The sequence below is a fragment of the Oncorhynchus keta genome, chromosome 19, assembly GCF_023373465.1.
Source record: "Oncorhynchus keta strain PuntledgeMale-10-30-2019 chromosome 19, Oket_V2, whole genome shotgun sequence".
Classification (NCBI taxonomy): Eukaryota; Metazoa; Chordata; class Actinopteri; order Salmoniformes; family Salmonidae; genus Oncorhynchus; species Oncorhynchus keta.
In genome coordinates this window covers 84,496,464-84,523,621 of record NC_068439.1, presented here as the reverse complement: position 1 = coordinate 84,523,621, position 27,158 = coordinate 84,496,464, and the positions used below count along the sequence as shown (strand labels likewise).

Genomic DNA, 27,158 nt, shown 5'->3' with positions numbered 1-27,158 from the left:
ACATGCGTAAACAACAGATGTAAACAACATGCGTAAACAACATGCATAAACAACAGATGTAAACAACATGCGTAAACAACATGCGTAAACAACAGATGTGAACAACAGATGTAAACAACAGATGTAAACAACAGATGTAAACAACATGCATAAACAACATGCGTAAACAACAGGTGTAAACAACATGCATAAACAACATGCGTAAACAACAGATGTAAACAACATGCGTAAACAACATGCGTAAACAACATGCGTAAACAACAGGTGTAAACAACATGTGTAAACAACATGTGTAAACAACATGTGTAAACAACAGATGTAAACAACATGCGTAAACAACAGGTGTAAACAACATGTGTAAACAACAGATGTAAACAACATGCGTAAACAACATGCGTAAACAACAGGTGTAAACAACAGGTGTAAACAACAGATGTAAACAACATGCGTAAACAACATGCGTAAACAACAGATGTAAACAACAGATGTAAACAACAGATGTAAACAACAGATGTAAACAACATGCATAAACAACATGCGTAAACAACAGGTGTAAACAACATGCGTAAACAACATGCGTAAACAACAGATGTAAACAACATGCGTAAACAACATGCGTAAACAACATGCGTAAACAACAGATGTAAACAACAGATGTAAACAACATGCGTAAACAACATGCGTAAACAACATGCGTAAACAACAGATGTAAACAACATGCGTAAACAACATGCGTAAACAACATGCGTAAACAACATGCATAAACAACATGCGTAAACAACATGCGTAAACAACATGAGTAAACAACAGATGTAAACAACATGCGTAAACAACATGCGTAAACAACAGATGTAAACAACATGCGTAAACAACATGCGTAAACAACATGCGTAAACAACAGATGTAAACAACAGGTGTAAACAACAGGTGTAAACAACATGCGTAAACAACATGCGTAAACAACAGGCATAAACAACAGATGTAAACAACATGCGTAAACAACAGATGTAAACAACATGCGTAAACAACATGCGTAAACAACAGATGTAAACAACAGGTGTAAACAACAGGTGTAAACAACATGCGTAAACAACATGCGTAAACAACAGGCGTAAACAACAGATGTAAACAACAGATGTAAACAACATGCGTAAACAACAGATGTAAACAACAGGTGTAAACAACAGGCGTAAACAACATGCGTAAACAACATGCGTAAACAACAGATGTAAACAACAGATGTAAACAACAGATGTAAACAACATGCGTAAACAACATGCGTAAACAACAGGTGTAAACAACATGCGTAAACAACATGCGTAAACAACATGCGTAAACAACATGCGTAAACAACAGATGTAAACAACAGATGTAAACAACATGCGTAAACAACATGCGTAAACAACATGCGTAAACAACAGGTGTAAACAACATGCGTAAACAACATGCGTAAACAACATGCGTAAACAACAGATGTAAACAACATGTGTAAACAACATGCGTAAACAACAGATGTAAACAACAGGTGTAAACAACATGCGTAAACAACATGCGTAAACAACAGATGTAAACAACATGCGTAAACAACAGATGTAAACAACATGTGTAAACAACATGCGTAAACAACAGGCGTAAACAACAGATGTAAACAACAGATGTAAACAACATGCGTAAACAACATGCGTAAACAACAGATGTAAACAACAGATGTAAACAACATGCGTAAACAACAGATGTAAACAACAGGCGTAAACAACATGCGTAAACAACATGCATAAACAACATGCGTAAACAACATGCGTAAACAACAGATGTAAACAACATGCGTAAACAACATGCGTAAACATCATGCATAAACAACATGCATAAACAACATGCGTAAACAACATGCGTAAACAACATGCGTAAACAACATGCGTAAACAACAGATGTAAACAACATGCGTAAACAACATGCGTAAACAACAGATGTAAACAACATGCGTAAACAACATGCGTAAACAACATGCGTAAACAACATGCATAAACAACATGCGTAAACAACAGATGTAAACAACATGCGTAAACAACATGCGTAAACAACAGATGTAAACAACATGCGTAAACAACATGCGTAAACAACAGATGTAAACAACATGCATAAACAACATGCATAAACAACATGCATAAACAACATGCATAAACAACATGCATAAACAACATGCATAAACAACATGCGTAAACAACATGCATAAACAACATGCATAAACAACATGCATAAACAACATGCATAAACAACATGCGTAAACAACATGCATAAACAACATGCATAAACAACATGCATAAACAACATGCATAAACAACATGCATAAACAACATGCATAAACAACATGCATAAACAACATGCATAAACAACAGATGTAAACAACATGCGTAAACAACATGTGTAAACAACAGGTGTAAACAACAGGTGTAATCAACATGCGTAAACAACATGCGTAAACAACATGCGTAAACAACATGCGTAAACAACATGCATAAACAACATGCGTAAACAACATGCGTAAACAACAGATGTAAACAACAGATGTAAACAACAGGTGTAAACAACAGGTGTAAACAACATGCGTAAACAACATGCGTAAACAACAGGTGTAAACAACATGCGTAAACAACATGCGTAAACAACAGATGTAAACAACAGGTGTAAACAACAGGCGTAAACAACATGCGTAAACAACATGCGTAAACAACAGATGTAAACAACAGATGTAAACAACAGATGTAAACAACAGATGTAAACAACAGATGTAAACAACATGCGTAAACAACAGATGTAAACAACAGATGTAAACAACAGGTGTAAACAACATGCGTAAACAACATGCGTAAACAACATGCGTAAACAACAGGTGTAAACAACATGCGTAAACAACATGCGTAAACAACATGCGTAAACAACATGCGTAAACAACAGATGTAAACAACAGATGTAAACAACATGCGTAAACAACATGCGTAAACAACATGCGTAAACAACATGCGTAAACAACAGTGTAAACAACATGCGTAAACAACATGCGTAAACAACATGCGTAAACAACATGCGTAAACAACATGTGTAAACAACATGCGTAAACAACAGATGTAAACAACAGGTGTAAACAACATGCGTAAACAACATGCGTAAACAACAGATGTAAACAACATGCGTAAACAACAGATGTAAACAACATGTGTAAACAACATGCGTAAACAACAGGCGTAAACAACAGATGTAAACAACAGATGTAAACAACATGCGTAAACAACATGCGTAAACAACAGATGTAAACAACAGATGTAAACAACATGCGTAAACAACAGATGTAAACAACAGGCGTAAACAACATGCGTAAACAACATGCATAAACAACATGCGTAAACAACATGCGTAAACAACAGATGTAAACAACATGCGTAAACAACATGCGTAAACATCATGCATAAACAACATGCATAAACAACATGCGTAAACAACATGCGTAAACAACATGCGTAAACAACATGCGTAAACAACAGATGTAAACAACATGCGTAAACAACATGCGTAAACAACAGATGTAAACAACATGCGTAAACAACATGCGTAAACAACATGCGTAAACAACATGCATAAACAACATGCGTAAACAACAGATGTAAACAACATGCGTAAACAACATGCGTAAACAACAGATGTAAACAACATGCGTAAACAACATGCGTAAACAACAGATGTAAACAACATGCATAAACAACATGCATAAACAACATGCATAAACAACATGCATAAACAACATGCATAAACAACATGCGTAAACAACATGCATAAACAACATGCATAAACAACATGCATAAACAACATGCATAAACAACATGCATAAACAACATGCGTAAACAACATGCGTAAACAACATGCATAAACAACATGCATAAACAACATGCATAAACAACATGCATAAACAACATGCATAAACAACATGCATAAACAACATGCATAAACAACATGCATAAACAACATGCATAAACAACAGATGTAAACAACATGCGTAAACAACATGTGTAAACAACAGGTGTAAACAACAGGTGTAATCAACATGCGTAAACAACATGCGTAAACAACATGCGTAAACAACAGATGTAAACAACATGCATAAACAACATGCATAAACAACATGCATAAACAACATGCATAAACAACATGCATAAACAACATGCGTAAACAACATGCGTAAACAACAGATGTAATCAACATGCGTAAACAACATGCGTAAACAACAGATGTAAACAACATGCGTAAACAACATGCGTAAACAACAGATGTAAACAACATGCATAAACAACATGCGTAAACAACATGCGTAAACAACATGCGTAAACAACAGATGTAAACAACATGCATAAACAACAGATGTAAACAACATGCGTAAACAACATGCGTAAACAACAGATGTAAACAACAGATGTAAACAACAGATGTAAACAACATGCATAAACAACATGCGTAAACAACATGCGTAAACAACAGATGTAAACAACATGCATAAACAACAGATGTAAACAACATGCGTAAACAACAGATGTAAACAACAGATGTAAACAACATGCATAAACAACATGCGTAAACAACATGCGTAAACAACAGATGTAATCAACATGCGTAAACAACATGCGTAAACAACAGATGTAAACAACAGATGTAAACAACATGCGTAAACAACATGCGTAAACAACATGCGTAAACAACAGATGTAATCAACATGCGTAAACAACATGCGTAAACAACAGATGTAAACAACATGCATAAACAACATGCATAAACAACAGATGTAAACAACATGCGTAAACAACAGATGTAAACAACAGATGTAAACAACATGCGTAAACAACAGATGTAAACAACAGATGTAAACAACATGCGTAAACAACATGCGTAAACAACATGCGTAAACAACAGATGTAAACAACATGCGTAAACAACATGCGTAAACAACAGATGTAAACAACAGATGTAATCAACATGCATAAACAACAGATGTAAACAACAGATGTAAACAACATGCGTAAACAACATGCGTAAACAACAGATGTAAACAACATGCGTAAACAACATGCATAAACAACAGATGTAAACAACATGCGTAAACAACATGCGTAAACAACAGATGTGAACAACAGATGTAAACAACAGATGTAAACAACAGATGTAAACAACATGCATAAACAACATGCGTAAACAACAGGTGTAAACAACATGCATAAACAACATGCGTAAACAACAGATGTAAACAACATGCGTAAACAACATGCGTAAACAACATGCGTAAACAACAGGTGTAAACAACATGTGTAAACAACATGTGTAAACAACATGTGTAAACAACAGATGTAAACAACATGCGTAAACAACAGGTGTAAACAACATGTGTAAACAACAGATGTAAACAACATGCGTAAACAACATGCGTAAACAACAGGTGTAAACAACAGGTGTAAACAACAGATGTAAACAACATGCGTAAACAACATGCGTAAACAACAGATGTAAACAACAGATGTAAACAACAGATGTAAACAACAGATGTAAACAACATGCATAAACAACATGCGTAAACAACAGGTGTAAACAACATGCGTAAACAACATGCGTAAACAACAGATGTAAACAACATGCGTAAACAACATGCGTAAACAACATGCGTAAACAACAGATGTAAACAACAGATGTAAACAACATGCGTAAACAACATGCGTAAACAACATGCGTAAACAACAGATGTAAACAACATGCGTAAACAACATGCGTAAACAACATGCGTAAACAACATGCATAAACAACATGCGTAAACAACATGCGTAAACAACATGAGTAAACAACAGATGTAAACAACATGCGTAAACAACATGCGTAAACAACAGATGTAAACAACATGCGTAAACAACATGCGTAAACAACATGCGTAAACAACAGATGTAAACAACAGGTGTAAACAACAGGTGTAAACAACATGCGTAAACAACATGCGTAAACAACAGGCATAAACAACAGATGTAAACAACATGCGTAAACAACAGATGTAAACAACATGCGTAAACAACATGCGTAAACAACAGATGTAAACAACAGGTGTAAACAACAGGTGTAAACAACATGCGTAAACAACATGCGTAAACAACAGGCGTAAACAACAGATGTAAACAACAGATGTAAACAACATGCGTAAACAACAGATGTAAACAACAGGTGTAAACAACAGGCGTAAACAACATGCGTAAACAACATGCGTAAACAACAGATGTAAACAACAGATGTAAACAACAGATGTAAACAACATGCGTAAACAACATGCGTAAACAACAGGTGTAAACAACATGCGTAAACAACATGCGTAAACAACATGCGTAAACAACATGCGTAAACAACAGATGTAAACAACAGATGTAAACAACATGCGTAAACAACATGCGTAAACAACATGCGTAAACAACAGTGTAAACAACATGCGTAAACAACATGCGTAAACAACATGCGTAAACAACAGATGTAAACAACATGTGTAAACAACATGCGTAAACAACAGATGTAAACAACAGGTGTAAACAACATGCGTAAACAACATGCGTAAACAACAGATGTAAACAACATGCGTAAACAACAGATGTAAACAACATGTGTAAACAACATGCGTAAACAACAGGCGTAAACAACAGATGTAAACAACAGATGTAAACAACATGCGTAAACAACATGCGTAAACAACAGATGTAAACAACAGATGTAAACAACATGCGTAAACAACAGATGTAAACAACAGGCGTAAACAACATGCGTAAACAACATGCATAAACAACATGCGTAAACAACATGCGTAAACAACAGATGTAAACAACATGCGTAAACAACATGCGTAAACATCATGCATAAACAACATGCATAAACAACATGCGTAAACAACATGCGTAAACAACATGCGTAAACAACATGTGTAAACAACAGATGTAAACAACATGCGTAAACAACATGCGTAAACAACAGATGTAAACAACATGCGTAAACAACATGCGTAAACAACATGCGTAAACAACATGCATAAACAACATGCGTAAACAACAGATGTAAACAACATGCGTAAACAACATGCGTAAACAACAGATGTAAACAACATGCGTAAACAACATGCGTAAACAACAGATGTAAACAACATGCATAAACAACATGCATAAACAACATGCATAAACAACATGCATAAACAACATGCATAAACAACATGCATAAACAACATGCGTAAACAACATGCATAAACAACATGCATAAACAACATGCATAAACAACATGCATAAACAACATGCGTAAACAACATGCATAAACAACATGCATAAACAACATGCATAAACAACATGCATAAACAACATGCATAAACAACATGCATAAACAACATGCATAAACAACATGCATAAACAACATGCATAAACAACATGCATAAACAACAGATGTAAACAACATGCGTAAACAACATGTGTAAACAACAGGTGTAAACAACAGGTGTAATCAACATGCGTAAACAACATGCGTAAACAACATGCGTAAACAACATGCGTAAACAACATGCATAAACAACATGCGTAAACAACAGATGTAAACAACAGATGTAAACAACAGGTGTAAACAACAGGTGTAAACAACATGCGTAAACAACATGCGTAAACAACAGGTGTAAACAACATGCGTAAACAACATGCGTAAACAACAGATGTAAACAACAGGTGTAAACAACAGGCGTAAACAACATGCGTAAACAACATGCGTAAACAACAGATGTAAACAACAGATGTAAACAACAGATGTAAACAACAGATGTAAACAACAGATGTAAACAACATGCGTAAACAACAGATGTAAACAACAGATGTAAACAACAGGTGTAAACAACATGCGTAAACAACATGCGTAAACAACATGCGTAAACAACAGGTGTAAACAACATGCGTAAACAACATGCGTAAACAACATGCGTAAACAACATGCGTAAACAACAGATGTAAACAACAGATGTAAACAACATGCGTAAACAACATGCGTAAACAACATGCGTAAACAACATGCGTAAACAACAGGTGTAAACAACATGCGTAAACAACATGCGTAAACAACATGCGTAAACAACATGCGTAAACAACATGTGTAAACAACATGCGTAAACAACAGATCATGTAAACAACAGGTGTAAACAACATGCGTAAACAACATGCGTAAACAACAGATGTAAACAACATGCGTAAACAACAGATGTAAACAACATGTGTAAACAACATGCGTAAACAACAGGCGTAAACAACAGATGTAAACAACAGATGTAAACAACATGCGTAAACAACATGCGTAAACAACAGATGTAAACAACAGATGTAAACAACATGCGTAAACAACAGATGTAAACAACAGGCGTAAACAACATGCGTAAACAACATGCATAAACAACATGCGTAAACAACATGCGTAAACAACAGATGTAAACAACATGCGTAAACAACAGATGTAAACATCATGCATAAACAACATGCATAAACAACATGCGTAAACAACATGCGTAAACAACATGCGTAAACAACATGCGTAAACAACAGATGTAAACAACATGCGTAAACAACATGCGTAAACAACAGATGTAAACAACATGCGTAAACAACATGCGTAAACAACATGCGTAAACAACATGCATAAACAACATGCGTAAACAACAGATGTAAACAACATGCGTAAACAACATGCGTAAACAACAGATGTAAACAACATGCGTAAACAACATGCGTAAACAACAGATGTAAACAACATGCATAAACAACATGCATAAACAACATGCATAAACAACATGCATAAACAACATGCATAAACAACATGCGTAAACAACATGCATAAACAACATGCATAAACAACATGCATAAACAACATGCATAAACAACATGCATAAACAACATGCGTAAACAACATGCGTAAACAACATGCATAAACAACATGCATAAACAACATGCATAAACAACATGCATAAACAACATGCATAAACAACATGCATAAACAACATGCATAAACAACATGCATAAACAACATGCATAAACAACAGATGTAAACAACATGCGTAAACAACATGTGTAAACAACAGGTGTAAACAACAGTGTAATCAACATGCGTAAACAACATGCGTAAACAACATGCGTAAACAACAGATGTAAACAACATGCATAAACAACATGCATAAACAACATGCATAAACAACATGCATAAACAACATGCATAAACAACATGCGTAAACAACATGCGTAAACAACAGATGTAATCAACATGCGTAAACAACATGCGTAAACAACAGATGTAAACAACATGCGTAAACAACATGCGTAAACAACAGATGTAAACAACATGCATAAACAACATGCGTAAACAACATGCGTAAACAACATGCGTAAACAACAGATGTAAACAACATGCATAAACAACAGATGTAAACAACATGCGTAAACAACATGCGTAAACAACAGATGTAAACAACAGATGTAAACAACAGATGTAAACAACATGCATAAACAACATGCGTAAACAACATGCGTAAACAACAGATGTAAACAACATGCATAAACAACAGATGTAAACAACATGCGTAAACAACAGATGTAAACAACAGATGTAAACAACATGCATAAACAACATGCGTAAACAACATGCGTAAACAACAGATGTAATCAACATGCGTAAACAACATGCGTAAACAACAGATGTAAACAACAGATGTAAACAACATGCGTAAACAACATGCGTAAACAACATGCGTAAACAACAGATGTAATCAACATGCGTAAACAACATGCGTAAACAACAGATGTAAACAACATGCATAAACAACATGCATAAACAACAGATGTAAACAACATGCGTAAACAACAGATGTAAACAACAGATGTAAACAACATGCGTAAACAACAGATGTAAACAACAGATGTAAACAACATGCGTAAACAACATGCGTAAACAACATGCGTAAACAACAGATGTAAACAACATGCGTAAACAACATGCGTAAACAACAGATGTAAACAACAGATGTAATCAACATGCATAAACAACAGATGTAAACAACAGATGTAAACAACATGCGTAAACAACATGCGTAAACAACAGATGTAAACAACATGCGTAAACAACATGCATAAACAACAGATGTAAACAACATGCGTAAACAACATGCGTAAACAACAGATGTGAACAACAGATGTAAACAACAGATGTAAACAACAGATGTAAACAACATGCATAAACAACATGCGTAAACAACAGGTGTAAACAACATGCATAAACAACATGCGTAAACAACAGATGTAAACAACATGCGTAAACAACATGCGTAAACAACATGCGTAAACAACAGGTGTAAACAACATGTGTAAACAACATGTAAACAACATGTGTAAACAACAGATGTAAACAACATGCGTAAACAACAGGTGTAAACAACATGTGTAAACAACAGATGTAAACAACATGCGTAAACAACATGCGTAAACAACAGGTGTAAACAACAGGTGTAAACAACAGATGTAAACAACATGCGTAAACAACATGCGTAAACAACAGATGTAAACAACAGATGTAAACAACAGATGTAAACAACAGATGTAAACAACATGCATAAACAACGTAAACAACAGGTGTAAACAACATGCGTAAACAACATGCGTAAACAACAGATGTAAACAACATGCGTAAACAACATGCGTAAACAACATGCGTAAACAACAGATGTAAACAACAGATGTAAACAACATGCGTAAACAACATGCGTAAACAACATGCGTAAACAACAGATGTAAACAACATGCGTAAACAACATGCGTAAACAACATGCGTAAACAACATGCATAAACAACATGCGTAAACAACATGCGTAAACAACATGAGTAAACAACAGATGTAAACAACATGCGTAAACAACATGCGTAAACAACAGATGTAAACAACATGCGTAAACAACATGCGTAAACAACATGCGTAAACAACAGATGTAAACAACAGGTGTAAACAACAGGTGTAAACAACATGCGTAAACAACATGCGTAAACAACAGGCATAAACAACAGATGTAAACAACATGCGTAAACAACAGATGTAAACAACATGCGTAAACAACATGCGTAAACAACAGATGTAAACAACAGGTGTAAACAACAGGTGTAAACAACATGCGTAAACAACATGCGTAAACAACAGGCGTAAACAACAGATGTAAACAACAGATGTAAACAACATGCGTAAACAACAGATGTAAACAACAGGTGTAAACAACAGGCGTAAACAACATGCGTAAACAACATGCGTAAACAACAGATGTAAACAACAGATGTAAACAACAGATGTAAACAACATGCGTAAACAACATGCGTAAACAACATGTGTAAACAACATGCGTAAACAACATGCGTAAACAACATGCGTAAACAACATGCGTAAACAACAGATGTAAACAACAGATGTAAACAACATGCGTAAACAACATGCGTAAACAACATGCGTAAACAACAGGATGTAAACAACATGCGTAAACAACATGCGTAAACAACATGTAAACAACATGCGTAAACAACAGATGTAAACAACAGGTGTAAACAACATGCGTAAACAACATGCGTAAACAACAGATGTAAACAACATGCGTAAACAACAGATGTAAACAACATGTGTAAACAACATGCGTAAACAACAGGCGTAAACAACAGATGTAAACAACAGATGTAAACAACATGCGTAAACAACATGCGTAAACAACAGATGTAAACAACAGATGTAAACAACATGCGTAAACAACAGATGTAAACAACAGGCGTAAACAACATGCGTAAACAACATGCATAAACAACATGCGTAAACAACATGCGTAAACAACAGATGTAAACAACATGCGTAAACAACATGCGTAAACATCATGCATAAACAACATGCATAAACAACATGCGTAAACAACATGCGTAAACAACATGCGTAAACAACATGCGTAAACAACAGATGTAAACAACATGCGTAAACAACATGCGTAAACAACAGATGTAAACAACATGCGTAAACAACATGCGTAAACAACATGCGTAAACAACATGCATAAACAACATGCGTAAACAACAGATGTAAACAACATGCGTAAACAACATGCGTAAACAACAGATGTAAACAACATGCGTAAACAACATGCGTAAACAACAGATGTAAACAACATGCATAAACAACATGCATAAACAACATGCATAAACAACATGCATAAACAACATGCATAAACAACATGCATAAACAACATGCGTAAACAACATGCATAAACAACATGCATAAACAACATGCATAAACAACATGCATAAACAACATGCGTAAACAACATGCGTAAACAACATGCATAAACAACATGCATAAACAACATGCATAAACAACATGTAAACAACATGCATAAACAACATGCATAAACAACATGCATAAACAACATGCATAAACAACAGATGTAAACAACATGCGTAAACAACATGTGTAAACAACAGGTGTAAACAACAGGTGTAATCAACATGCGTAAACAACATGCGTAAACAACATGCGTAAACAACAGATGTAAACAACATGCATAAACAACATGCATAAACAACATGCATAAACAACATGCGTAAACAACATGCGTAAACAACAGATGTAAACAACATGCGTAAACAACATGCGTAAACAACAGATGTAAACAACATGCGTAAACAACATGCGTAAACAACAGATGTAAACAACATGCATAAACAACATGCGTAAACAACATGCGTAAACAACATGCGTAAACAACAGATGTAAACAACATGCGTAAACAACAGATGTAAACAACATGCGTAAACAACATGCGTAAACAACAGATGTAAACAACAGATGTAAACAACAGATGTAAACAACATGCGTAAACAACATGCGTAAACAACATGCGTAAACAACAGATGTAAACAACATGCATAAACAACAGATGTAAACAACATGCGTAAACAACATGCGTAAACAACAGATGTAAACAACAGATGTAAACAACATGCATAAACAACATGCGTAAACAACATGCGTAAACAACAGATGTAAACAACATGCGTAAACAACATGCGTAAACAACAGATGTAAACAACAGATGTAAACAACATGCGTAAACAACATGCGTAAACAACATGCGTAAACAACAGATGTAAACAACATGCGTAAACAACATGCGTAAACAACAGATGTAAACAACATGCATAAACAACATGCATAAACAACAGATGTAAACAACATGCGTAAACAACAGATGTAAACAACAGATGTAAACAACATGCGTAAACAACAGATGTAAACAACAGATGTAAACAACATGCGTAAACAACATGCGTAAACAACATGCGTAAACAACAGATGTAAACAACATGCGTAAACAACATGCGTAAACAACAGATGTAAACAACAGATGTAAACAACATGCATAAACAACAGATGTAAACAACAGATGTAATCAACATGCATAAACAACAGATGTAAACAACATGCATAAACAACAGATGTAAACAACATGCGTAAACAACATGCGTAAACAACAGATGTAAACAACATGCGTAAACAACATGCGTAAACAACAGATGTAAACAACAGATGTAAACAACATGCATAAACAACAGATGTAAACAACATGCGTAAACAACATGCGTAAACAACATGCGTAAACAACAGATGTAAACAACATGCGTAAACAACATGCGTAAACAACAGATGTAAACAACAGATGTAATCAACATGCATAAACAACAGATGTAAACAACAGATGTAATCAACATGCATAAACAACAGATGTAAACAACATGCATAAACAACAGATGTAAACAACATGCGTAAACAACATGCGTAAACAACAGATGTAAACAACATGCATAAACAACAGATGTAAACAACAGATGTAATCAACATGCATAAACAACAGATGTAAACAACATGCATAAACAACAGATGTAAACAACATGCTAAACAACAGATGTAAACAACATGCATAAACAACAGATGTAAACAACTAGGCTAAACAACATGGTAAACAGTACAGATGTAAACAACATGCGTAAACAACATGCGTAAACAACAGATGTAATCAACATGCGTAAACAACATGCGTAAACAACAGGTGTAAACAACAGATATAAACAACATGGTAAACAACATGCGTAAACAACAGATGTAAACAACATGGTAAACAACATGCGTAAACAACAGGTGTAAACAACAGATGTAAACAACAGATGTAAACAACAGATGTAAACAACATGCGTAAACAACAGATGTAAACAACATGCGTAAACAACAGATGTAAACAACAGATGTAAACAACAGATGTAAACAACTGAGGTAAACAACAGACTAAACAACATGGTAAACAACAGGTGTAAACAACAGGTGTAGACTAACAGTGAAATGGTACCAGTACTGAGGTAATAACTAGGCTATGTACACATGGTACCAGTACTGAGGTAATAACTTGGCTATACACACGGTGTCAGTACTGAGTCGATGTGCAGCAGTACGAGATAATAACTTGGCTATATACACGGGGTACCAGTACTGAGTGGATGTGCAGCAGTACGAGGTAGTTTGAGGTAGATATGTACATATAACTAGGAATAAAATGACAGATAGTAAACAGTAGCAGCAGCGTATGTGACGAGTATAAAGAGTGCAGAAAGGGTTAACGCAGAAAGACTGGGTGGCTATTTGATTAACTATTGAACTATTGATCAGTCTTATGGCTTGGGGGTAGAAGCTGTTCAGGGTAGCAGAGAGACGGTAGCAGAGAGAACAGTTTGTCTTGGTGGCAAGAGTCTTTTGATCATTTTTAGGCAGCCAGTCAAGATGCTCTCAATGATGCAGCTGTAGAACTTTATGAGGATCTGAGGGGGCCATGCAGAATCTTTTAGACTAATCGAAGAGGGAAGCAAAGCTGTTGTTTGGTGAATGTTAAAAAACAGCAGTCAATAGTTTGAAAGAAGAGCGAACGCGCAATCGCAGTAGACTATAGCGTTATTAATTCAGACCCATAACCATTCAGATCAATAACCATTCAGATGGTGGTAGACTATAGCAGTTATTAATTCAGGCCCATAACCATTCAGATCAATAACCATTCAGATGGTGGTAGACTATAGCAGTTATTAATTCAGACCAATAACCATTCAGATGGTGGTAGACTATAGCAGTTATTAATTCAGGCCCATAACCATTCAGATCAATAACCATTCAGATGGTGGTAGACTATAGCAGTTATTAATTCAGACCCATAACCATTCAGATGGTGGTAGACTATAGCAGTTATTAATTCAGACCCATAACCATTCAGATGGTGGTAGACTATAGCAGTTATTAATTCAGACCCATCAGAATAACCATTCAGACCCATAACCATTCAGATGGTGGTAGACTATAGCAGTTATTAATTTACCATTCAGACCCATAACCATTCAGATGGTGGTAGACTATAGCAGTTATTAATTCAGACCCATAACCATTCAGACCAATAACCATTCAGATGGTGGTAGACTATATCAGTTATTAATTCAGACCCATAACCATTCAGATCAATAACCATTCAGATGGTGGTAGACTATAGCAGTTATTAATTCAGACCAATAACCATTCAGATGGTGGTAGACTATAGCAGTTATTAATTCAGACCCATAACCATTCAGATGGTGGTAGACTATAGCAGTTATTAATTCAGACCCATAACCATTCAGATCAATAACCATTCAGATGGTGGTAGACTATAGCAGTTATTAATTCAGGCCCATAACCATTCAGATCAATAACCATTCAGATGGTGGTAGACTATAGCAGTTATTAATTCAGCCCATAACCATTCAGATCAATAACCATTCAGATGGTGGTAGACTATAGCAGTTATTAATTCAGACCCATAACCATTCAGATGGTGGTAGACCAGTTATTAATTCAGACCCATAACCATTCAGACCCATAACCATTCAGATGGTGGTAGACTATAGCAGTTATTAATTCAGACCCATAACCATTCAGATGGTGGTAGACTATAGCAGTTATTAATTCAGACCCATAACCATTCAGACCCATAACCATTCAGATGGTGGTAGACTATAGCAGTTATTAATTCAGACCCATAACCATTCAGATGGTGGTAGACTATAGCAGTTATTAATTCAGACCCATAACCATTCAGATGGTGGTAGACTATAGCAGTTATTAGTTCAGACCCATAACCATTCAGACCCATAACCATTCAGACCCATAAATTCAGACCCATAACCATTCAGATGGTGGTAGACTATAACAGTTATTAATTCAGACCCATAACCATTCAGATGGTGGTAGGCTATAACAGTTATTAATTCAGACCCATAATTCCTATAGCAGTTATTAATTCAGACCCATAACCATTCAGATGGTGGTAGACTATAGCAGTTATTAATTCAGACCCATAACCATTCAGACCCATAACCATTCAGATGGTGGTAGACTATAGCAGTTATTAATTCAGACCCATAACCATTTAGATGGTGGTAGACTATAGCAGTTATTAATTCAGACCCATAACCATTCAGACCCATAACCATTCAGATGGTGGTAGACTATAGCAGTTATTAATTCAGACCCATAACCATTCAGATGGTGGTAGACTATATCAGTTATTAATTCAGACCCATTCAGACCCATAACCATTCAGACCCATAACCATTCAGATGGTGGTAGACTATAGCAGTTATTAATTCAGACCCATAACCATTCAGATGGTGGTAGACTATAACAGTTATTAATTCAGACCCATAACCATACAGACCCATAACCATTCAGATGGTGGTAGACTATAGCACTCCTCCAATAAGCCACTCCTCCAATAAGCCACACCTCCAATAAGCCACTCCTCCAATAAGCCACTCCTCCAATAAGCCACGCCTCCAATAAGCCACTCCTCCAATAAGCCACGCCTCCAATAAGCCACGCCTCCAATAAGCCACTCCTCCAATAAGCCACGCCTCCAATAAGTCACTCCTCCAATAAACCACGCCCCCAATAAGCCACTCCTCCAATAAGCCACTCCTCCAATAAGCCACTCCTCCAATAAGCCATGCCTCCAACAAGTCACTCCTCCAATAAGCCACGCCCCCAATAAGCCACTCCTCCAATAAGCCACTCCTCCAATAAGCCACTCCTCCAATAAGCCACGCCTCCAATAAGCCACGCCTCCAATAAGTCACGCCCCCAATAAGCCACTCCTCCAATAAACCACGCCCCCAATAAGCCACGCCTCCAATAAGCCACGCCTCCAATAAGCCACGCCTCCAATAAGCCACTCCTCCAATAAGCCATGCCTCCATCTGATAGGCTGCTACCTCCTATAATATATAATTGAAAAGGTAAAAAATGTAACCATTCCCACTGGTTTTGAACAGCTTGTTGATGGAATAACCAAGATGTCTGTATGGATGTCCTCTCTCCCCCTCTCCCTTTGTCTCGCTCTCTCTCCTTCTCTGGACAGGAGGTTGACATAGCAGAGCGAAGGCCGAAGGAGACTGAGGAGAGAAAGGAGAGAGGGGAGCGAGAGAGGGTACAGAAGGAGGGAGAGAGGGAGAAGCAGAGGATTGACCTGGAGTTGGACACACTTGAGGAAAAGACCAAGAGACTGAGAGATGGTGAGAGAATTACAACCACAGCACCACCACGTATAACCATATCCTGAACGTACTCTGACCAGCACCACGTATAACCATATCCTGAACGTACTCTGACCAGCACCACGTATAACCATATCCTGAACGTACTCTGACCAGCACCACGTATAACCATATCCTGAACGTACTCTGACCAGCACCACGTATAACCATATCCTGAACGTACTCTGACCAGCACCACGTATAACCATATCCTGAACGTACTCTGACCAGCACCACGTATAACCATATCCTGAACGTACTCTGACCAGCACCACGTATAACCATATCCTGAACGTACTCTGACCAGCACCACGTATAACCCTATCCTGAACGTACTCTGACCAGCACCACGTATAACCATATCCTGAACGTACTCTGACCAGCACCACGTATAACCATATCCTGAACGTACTCTGACCAGCACCACGTATAACCATATCCTGAACGTACTCTGACCAGCACCACCACCACCCATATCCTGAACGTACTCTGACCAGCACCACCACCATAACCATATCCTGAACGTACTCTGACCAGCACCACGTATAACCATATCCTGAACGTACTCTGACCAGCACCACCACCACCACCATAACCATATCCTGAACGTACTCTGACCAGCACCACGTATAACCATATCCTGAACGTACTCTGACCAGCATCACGTATAACCATATCCTGAACGTACTCTGACCAGCACCACGTATAACCATATCCTGAACGTACTCTGACCAGCACCACGTATAACCATATCCTGAACGTACTCTGACCAGCACCACGTATAACCATATCCTGAACGTACTCTGACCAGCACCACCACGCGTATAACCATATCCTGAACCATATTTCTCTCTTTCTGTCTCTCTCTCTACACAGGCTGGGAGAAAGAGGAGGAGGAGAGTAAGAGGCTGATCCATAAGGAGGAAGAGAACAGGAAGAGGCGTGGCCAAGTCCAGGAAGAGGTTGCGAGGCGGAACCAAGAGGCGCTAGCCAGACAGGAAGTGGCGGAGGCAGAGCGTCGCAGGAAGGAGCAACTATTGGCAAAGCTGAGGGAAATTGACAAGCAGAATGAGCCACCCCAGAACGCTGGGCTGTTCTACGAGGTTGACCCAGAACCCCTGGAGTCTAGCTCAGGTTCCACTGCACGTTCTCCTCCACGGCTCTCCGACCCACGGAACCAGAACCCTTCCATCTTCAGCTACACTGAGCCGGAGGAGATGGGCGGTCTGCGTGGGGGATCGGGGGGCAAGGAGGGGGGCAAGTCAGGGCGAGGCGGGGCAGAGAGCGGTTTGGGTCCAGGAGTGGGGACTGGGAGGAGAGGGATGAGGGCTCAGAACTCAAGCGAGGACCTGGCTTTCGGTAGCTACGCCCCGTCCTTTGGACGGCCGGCCCCACGAGGGGGTACAGGCTTCCCAACCCCACCGCCGCCCTCGGCTCTGGACGCTCTGCTGGGGCGGTCAGAGAGAGAGGAGAGAGGAGGACTAGGACCAGGCCCGGGAAAGGAGAGGAAGTCTACTTTATTGCAGCAGCTCTTTGGCCCCCCATCCAGCCCCTCCCCGATCTCCGACAGCCCCCCAGACGTCCTCCTTAACCCTCCCACTTCCACCCTCACCGGGCCCCGCGACTGCAGAGAGGGCTTTTTCCCCTTTGAGCCCAGGGCCCCAACAGGCCCCCTTGGACCCTTCCTTTCCTCCCTCCACGTGACCGAGAGCAGGCCGACCGTACGAGCCGTTGCTTCCTTCGACGACGACATCGAGGAACTCAAACTTTGATCAAATCACTTTTTTATTTAACAAAAAATATTATATTTGTCTGTTGAGTAGGAACTCGCGGTCTGATTAGTCAACGAAGGAGGAAGTGACACTTGGATTGGCCGTTGAGGCTGTTAATCACTATACTAAGGGTGGGACCCGGTGGTTGGGTTTTCACAGGGTTTTAAAAGCACTAAGTCTTATTTGTTCTGCTATCAGATCAATCTCAGCCTGGTTATGGACTGTTTTATGTGATAGATCAATGTCTCTCAGTGTGTGTGTGTCAATACCATGTGTGTATGTTGCTCAGGGGAGTCTGTAAAGTCAAGGAAGAACAGCAGCATTTTCAGACAGACTTAGGCTCCGCCTCAAAATGGTGCCCTAATGAAGACCGCTTTAACGTTGAATGATGCACAGATGAAGCAGCTGTGATGTTGACAGCTTTATTAACGTTGGTTATTGAATTGTTGCATCAGAGATACATTGTATATACAAAAGTATGTGGACACCCCTTCAAATTAGTGGATTTCACTGTTTCAGCCACACCTGTTGCTGACAGATGTATAAAATCGAGCACACAGCCATGCAATCTCCATAGACAAACATTGTCAGTAGGAATGATCTTACTGAAGAGCACAGTGACTTTCAACGTGGCACCGTCATAGGATGACACCTTTCCAACAAGTCAGTTCGTGAAATTTCTGCCCTGCTAGAGCTGTCCCGGTCAACTGTAAGTGCTGATAATGTGAGGTGGAAACGTCTAGGAGCAACAACGTCTCAGCCGTGAAGTGGTAGGCCACACAAGCTCACAGAACGGGTCCGCCGAGTTGCTGAAGTGTGTAGCGCATACAAACCGTCTGTTGCAAAACTCACTACCGAGTTCCAAATTGCCTCTGGAAGCAAAGTCAGCACAATAACTGTCAGTCGGGACCTTTAGGAAATGGGTTTCCATGGCTGAGCAGCCGCATACAAGCCTAATATCACTATGCGCAATGCCAAGTGTCGGCTGGAGTGGTGTAAAGCTCGCCGCCATTGGACTCTGGAGCAGTGGAAACTAATCACGTTTCACCATCTGGCAGCGTGACGGATGAATCTGGGTTTAGCAGATGCCAGGAAAACGCTACCTGCCCCAATGCATACAGACAACTGTAATGTTTGGTGGAGGAGGAATAATGGTCTGGGGATGTTTTCCATGGTTCGGGCCTCTTAGTTCCAGTGAAGGGAAATCTTAACGCCACAACATACAATGACATTCTAGATGATTCTGTGCTTCCAATGTTGTGGCAACAGTTTGGGGAAGGCCCTTTCCTGTTTCAGCATGACAGTGCCCCCGTGCACAAAGATAGATCTATACAGAAATGGTTTGTCGAGATTTGTGTGGAAGAACTTGACTGGCCTGCACAGAGCCCTGACCTCAACCCCATCGAACACCTTTGGGATGAATTGGAATGCCGACTTTGAGCCAGGCCTAATCATCCAACATCAGTCCCTGACCTCACTAATGCTCTTGTGGTTGAATGGAAGCAAGTCCCTGCAGCAATGTTCCAACATCTAGTGGAAAGCCTTCCCAGAAGAGTGGAGGCTGTTATAGCAGCAATGTTCCTACATCTAGTGGAAAGCCTTCCCAGAAGAGTGGAGGCTGTTATAGCAGCAATGTTCCTACATCTAGTGGAAAGCCTTCCCAGAAGAGTAGAGGCTGTTATAGCATCAATGTTCCAACATCTAGTGGAAAGCCTTCCCAGAAGAGTGGAGGCTGTTATAGCAGCAATGTTCCAACATCTAGTGGAAAGTCTTCCCAGAAGAGTGGAGGCTGTTATAGCAGCAATGTTCCTACATCTAGTGGAAAGCCTTCCCAGAAGAGTAGAGGCTGTTATAGCAGCAATGTTCCAACATCTAGTGGAAAGCCTTCCCAGAAGAGTGGAGGCTGTTATAGCAGCAATGTTCCAACATCTAGTGGAAAGCCTTCCCAGAAGAGTGGAGGCTGTTATACCAGCAATGTTCCAGCATCTAGTGGAAATCCTTCCCAGAAGAGTGGAGGCTGTTATAGCAGGAAAGGGGGGACCAAGTCCATATTAATACCCATGATTTTGGAATGAGATGTTGGACAAGCAGGTGTCCACATACTTTTGGTCATGTAGTGTAGCTTGAGTGTACAGCTATTACTTTTATTTTGAAGTGTGCATCAAATGGCACCTTTTTTCCATATTTAGTGCACTACTTTTAACCAGCCCATCGAGCTCTGGTCTAAAGTAGTGCACTATATAGGGAATAGGGCTCTGGTCTATAGTAGTGCACTATATAGGGAATAGGGCTCTGGTCTATAGTAGTGTCCTATATAGGGAATAGGGCTCTGGTCTATAGTAGTGTACTATATAGGGAATAGGGCTCTGGTCTATAGTAGTGCACTATATAGGGAATAGGGCCCTGGCCAAAGTAGTGCACTATATAGGGAATAGGGCTCTGGTCTATAGTAGTGCACTATATAGGGAATAGGGCTCTGGTCTATAGTAGTACACTATATAGGGAATAGGGCTCTGGTCTTTAGTAGTGCACTATATAGGGAATAGGGATCTGGTCTATAGTAGTGCACTATATAGGGAATAGGGCTCTGGCCAAAGTAGTGCACTATATAGGGAATAGGGCTCTGGTCTATAGTAGTGCACTATATAGGGAATAGGGCTCTGGTCTATAGTAGTACACTATATAGGGAATAGGGCTCTGGTCTATAGTAGTGCACTATATAGGGAATAGGGATCTGGTCTATACTAGTGCACTATATAGGGAATAGGGATCTGGTCTATAGTAGTGCACTATATAGGGAATAGGGCTCTGGTCTAAAGTAGTGCCCTATATAGGGAATAGGGCCCTGGTCTATAGTAGTGTACTATATAGGGAATAGGGCTCTGGTCAAAGTAGTGCACTATATAGGGAATAGGGCTCTGGTCTATAGTAGTGCACTATATAGGGAATAGGGCTCTGGTCTATAGTAGTGCACTATATAGGGAATAGGGCTCTGGTCTATAGTAGTGTCCTATATAGGGAATAGGGCCCTGGTCTAAAGTAGTGCACTATATAGGGAATAGGGCTCTGGTCAACAGTAGTGCACTATATATGGAATAGGGCTCTGGTCTATAGTAGTGTACTATATAGGGAATAGGGCCCTGGTCTATAGTAGTGCACTATATAGGGAATAGGGCTCTGGTCTATAGTAGTACCACTATATAGGGAATAGGGCTCTGGTCTATAGTAGTGCACTATATAGGGAATAGGGCTCTGGTCTATAGTAGTACCACTATATAGGGAATAGGGCTCTGGTCTATAGTAGTGTCCTATATAGGGAATAGGGCCCTGGTCTAAAGTAGTGCACTATATAGGGAATAGGGCTCTGGTCAACAGTAGTGCACTATATAGGGAATAGGGCTCTGGTCTATAGTAGTGTACTATATAGGGAATAGGGCCCTGGTCTATAGTAGTGCACTATATAGGGAATAGGGCTCTGGTCTATAGTAGTGCACTATATAGGGAATAGGGCTCTGGTCTATAGTAGTGTCCTATATAGGGAATAGGGCCCTGGTCTAAAGTAGTGCACTATATAGGGAATAGGGCTCTGGCCAAAGTAGTGCACTATATAGGGAATAGGGCTCTGGCCAAAGTAGTGCACTATATAGGGAATAGGGCTCTGGTCTATAGTAGTGCACTATATAGGGAATAGGGCTCTGGTCTATAGTAGTACCACTATATAGGGAATAGGGCTCTGGTCTATAGTAGTGCACTATATAGGGAATAGGGCTCTGGACAAAGTAGTGCACTATATAGGGAATAGGGCTCTGGCCAAAGTAGTGCACTATATAGGGAATAGGGCTCTGGTCTATAGTAGTACCACTATATAGGGAATAGGGCTCTGGTCTATAGTAGTGTCCTATATAGGGAATAGGGCCCTGGTCTAAAGTAGTGCACTATATAGGGAATAGGGCTCTGGTCAACAGTAGTGCACTATATATGGAATAGGGCTCTGGTCTATAGTAGTGTACTATATAGGGAATAGGGCCCTGGTCTATAGTAGTGCACTATATAGGGAATAGGGCTCTGGTCTATAGTAGTGCACTATATAGGGAATAGGGCTCTGGTCTATAGTAGTGTACAATATAGGGAATAGGGCTCTGGTCTATAGTAGTGCACTATGTAGGGAATAGGGCCCTGGCCAAAGTAGTGCACTATGTAGGGAATAGGGCTCTGGCCTATAGTAGTGCACTATATAGGGAATAGGGCTCTGGTCTATAGTAGTACACTATATAGGGAATAGGGCGCCATTTGGGACTAGCCTGAAAGGGCCAATGGGTACAGACCTGTTTGGCAGTTAGGTTTCAAACTTACAGTTTAGACTCTTTTAATTATCTCTTAACCCGCCCTGCGGAAATCGAATTAGCATAGTACAAAAATCACCATAAAAAAAAATGTGTCTGTTCATGCTAGAGATATATCTGGTTGAGCCGAGCTAATAGCGGTGTTTGTCAGATCAGGAGACATCCTGAAAATCGGGTCTTCTCACAAAAACCTCTGTAGGCTACATGCTAATATGACCCCTCTGTGGGAAGGTGAGTCTCTCACAAACATGTTTATGTATGTTGTGTTGCTCTAGGACACCCAAGGGGTTAAATATGTGTCAAAAATAAAATCGTTTCCTGATCTTTCTTATATCTCTGGTATACGACAGACACTATCTGATGTTCCATGTGTGAATCTGATATTCAAAGCGCTTCAATATTTACAAGTCAATTCTGGGCTAATAGCAGTAAGGCCAAATGTAATGTTTCATCATTTTAAATAAATATTTTGTTATACATAGGTATGACCAACTTAAAACAATTGCATATGTTCGCTTAGTAGAACCCCCCTCCTCAGTCTTAACCTATAATATAATATATAATAATATATGCCATTTAGCAGACGCTTTTATCCAAAGCGACTTACAGTCATGTGTGCGTACATTCTACGTATGGGTGATCCTGGGAATCGAACCCACTACCCTGGCGTTACAAGTGCCATGCTCTACCAACTGAGCTACAGAACCACCTCTAAAGCAGTGGTCACCAATCGATCTCCAAACATTTCTGTATAAAAGAGCCAACGATAAAGCCCTGTGTTCCTATGTTTTTAATATTAGTCTCGGGCTGTTGGTGGTGCAGGCAGCGGCCCTGCGCGCCGGGCGGGCAAACTGTTGCCATTTCATGTGTCTGACGGTCTCTGTCTTCCCGCTGGGCCTGGTGAGGAAATCAAGCGCACTATAACTCTACCGCTGGCCTGGTGAGGAAATCAAGTGCACTATGCTCCCGCTGGGCCTGGTGAGGAAATCAAGCGCACTATAACTCTACCGCTGGCCTGGTGAGGAAATCAAGTGCACTATGCTCCCGCTGGGCCTGGTGAGGAAATCAAGTGCACTATGCTCCCGCTGGGCCTGGTGAGGAAATCAAGCGCACTATAACTCTACCGCTGGCCTGGTGAGGAAATCAAGTGCACTATGCTCCCGCTGGGCCTGGTGAGGAAATCAAGCGCACTATAACTCTACCGCTGGCCTGGTGAGGAAATCAAGTGCACTATGCTCCCGCTGGGCCTGGTGAGGAAATCAAGCGCACTATAACTCTACCGCTGGCCTGGTGAGGAAATCAATGCTTCCCGCTGGGCCTGGTGAGGTGCATTATAACTCTACCGCTGGCCTGGTGAGGAAATATGCACTCCCGCTGGGCCTGGTGAGGAAATCAAGCGCACTATGCTCCCGGTGGGCCTGGTGAGGAAATCAAGCGCACTTTAATTCTACCGCTGGCCTGGTGAGGAAATCAAGTGCACTATGCTCCTGCTGGGCCTGGTGAGGAAATCAAGTGCACTATGCTCCCGCTGGCCAATCAGATGGCTCAGATGACCGAGTCTGTAGTAACGAAGCAGGAAGAAGAAAGCTACGGCAAACTTGATACTTACTGAGAGATTTCAAATAATTTAAAACCATTATTTTTTATTTAACCTTTATTTAATTAGGCAGGTCAGTTAAGAACACATTCTTATTTTCAATGACGGCCTAGTGGGTTAACTGCCTGTTCAGGGGCAGAACGACAGATTTGTACCTTGTCAGCTCGGGGGTTTGAACTCGCAACCTTCCGGTTACTAGTCCAACACTCTAACCATTAGGCTACCCTGCCGCCCCACGAGAGAGAGACTGTCAACACTCTAACCATTAGGCTACCCTGCCGCCCCACGAGAGAGAGACTGTCAACACTCTAACCATTAGGCTACCCTGCCGCCCCACTAGAGAGAGACTGTCAACACTCTAACCATTAGGCTACCCTGCCGCCCCACTAGAGAGAGACTGTCAACACTCTAACCATTAGGCTACCCTGCCGCCCCACTAGAGAGAGACTGTCAACACTCTAACCATTAGGCTACCCTGCCGCCCCACTAGAGAGAGACTGTCAACACTCTAACCATTAGGCTACCCTGCCGCCCCACTAGAGAGAGACTGTCAACACTCTAACCATTAGGCTACCCTGCCGCCCCACTAGAGAGAGACTGTCAACACTCTAACCATTAGGCTACCCTGCCGCCCCACTAGAGAGACTGTCAACACTCTAACCATTAGGCTACCCTGCCGCCCCAGAGACTGTCAACACTCTAACCATTAGGCTACCCTGCCGCCCCACTAGAGAGAGACTGTCAACACTCTAACCATTAGGCTACCCTGCCGCCCCACTAGAGAGAGACTGTCAACACTCTAACCATTAGGCTACCCTGCCGCCCCACTAGAGAGAGACTGTCAACACTCTAACCATTAGGCTACCCTGCCGCCCCACTAGAGAGAGACTGTCAACACTCTAACCATTAGGCTACCCTGCCGCCCCAGAGACTGTCAACACTCTAACCATTAGGCTACCCTGCCGCCCCACTAGAGAGAGACTGTCAACACTCTAACCATTAGGCTACCCTGCCGCCCCAGAGACTGTCAACCCTTTGTATTCAACACTTTTATAACCCATTAAATGGCCGTTCTTCCTATTTCCACTCAGCGCCACAACAAGCACTGCAGCTGTAATGAATGAGGAGGAACGTGGATCTACAGGCGTTGTTGTTATTATTAGCCGCTTGGGTCTCTTTTAATATCAAGGAATATTTCACTTTCTCTGTTCATAGGAATAACAACATGAATTTGTGTACGAGGCAGAACTAGTGCGACTCGAGTTTCGCCAACAGCTGGAAGACGGTGGCCCTTTTGGGTCAGTGTCAGTGGAGGAAAGGGAGAGAGGAGGGATGTTGAGAGACGGACCCTCAGTCTGCTGCTCTCTCCCTCTGCTGAGACTGACCCTCAGTCTGCTGCTCTCTCCCTCTGCTGAGACTGACCCTCAGTCTGCTGCTCTCTCCCTCTGCTGAGACAGACCCTCAGTCTGCTGGTCTCTCCCTCTGCTGAGACTGACCCTCAGTCTGCTGCTCTCTCCCTCCGCTGAGACTGACCCTCAGTCTGCTGCTCTCTCCCTCTGCTGAGACTGACCCTCAGTCTGCTGCTCTCTCCCTCTGCTGAGACTGACCCTCAGTCTGCTGCTCTCTCCCTCTGCTGAGACTGACCCTCAGTCTGCTGCTGCTCTCTCCCTCTCTGAGACTGACCCTCAGTCTGCTGACAGAC

General features: G+C 40.5%; 1 protein-coding gene across 1 annotated transcript in view; it reads left to right on the top strand.

The window, feature by feature from the left end:
• The window catches only part of lca5 (lebercilin LCA5), a 47,177-nt gene extending 22,987 nt beyond the window's left edge, over positions 1–24,190 (top strand). Inside the window, 2 exon segments of the mRNA XM_052468987.1 lie at positions 17,570–17,723; positions 18,621–24,190. Coding sequence (XP_052324947.1) covers positions 17,570–17,723; positions 18,621–19,516 — 1,050 coding nt within the window. The 3' untranslated portion in view covers positions 19,517–24,190.
• Positions 24,191–27,158: the final 2,968 nt, after the last annotated feature.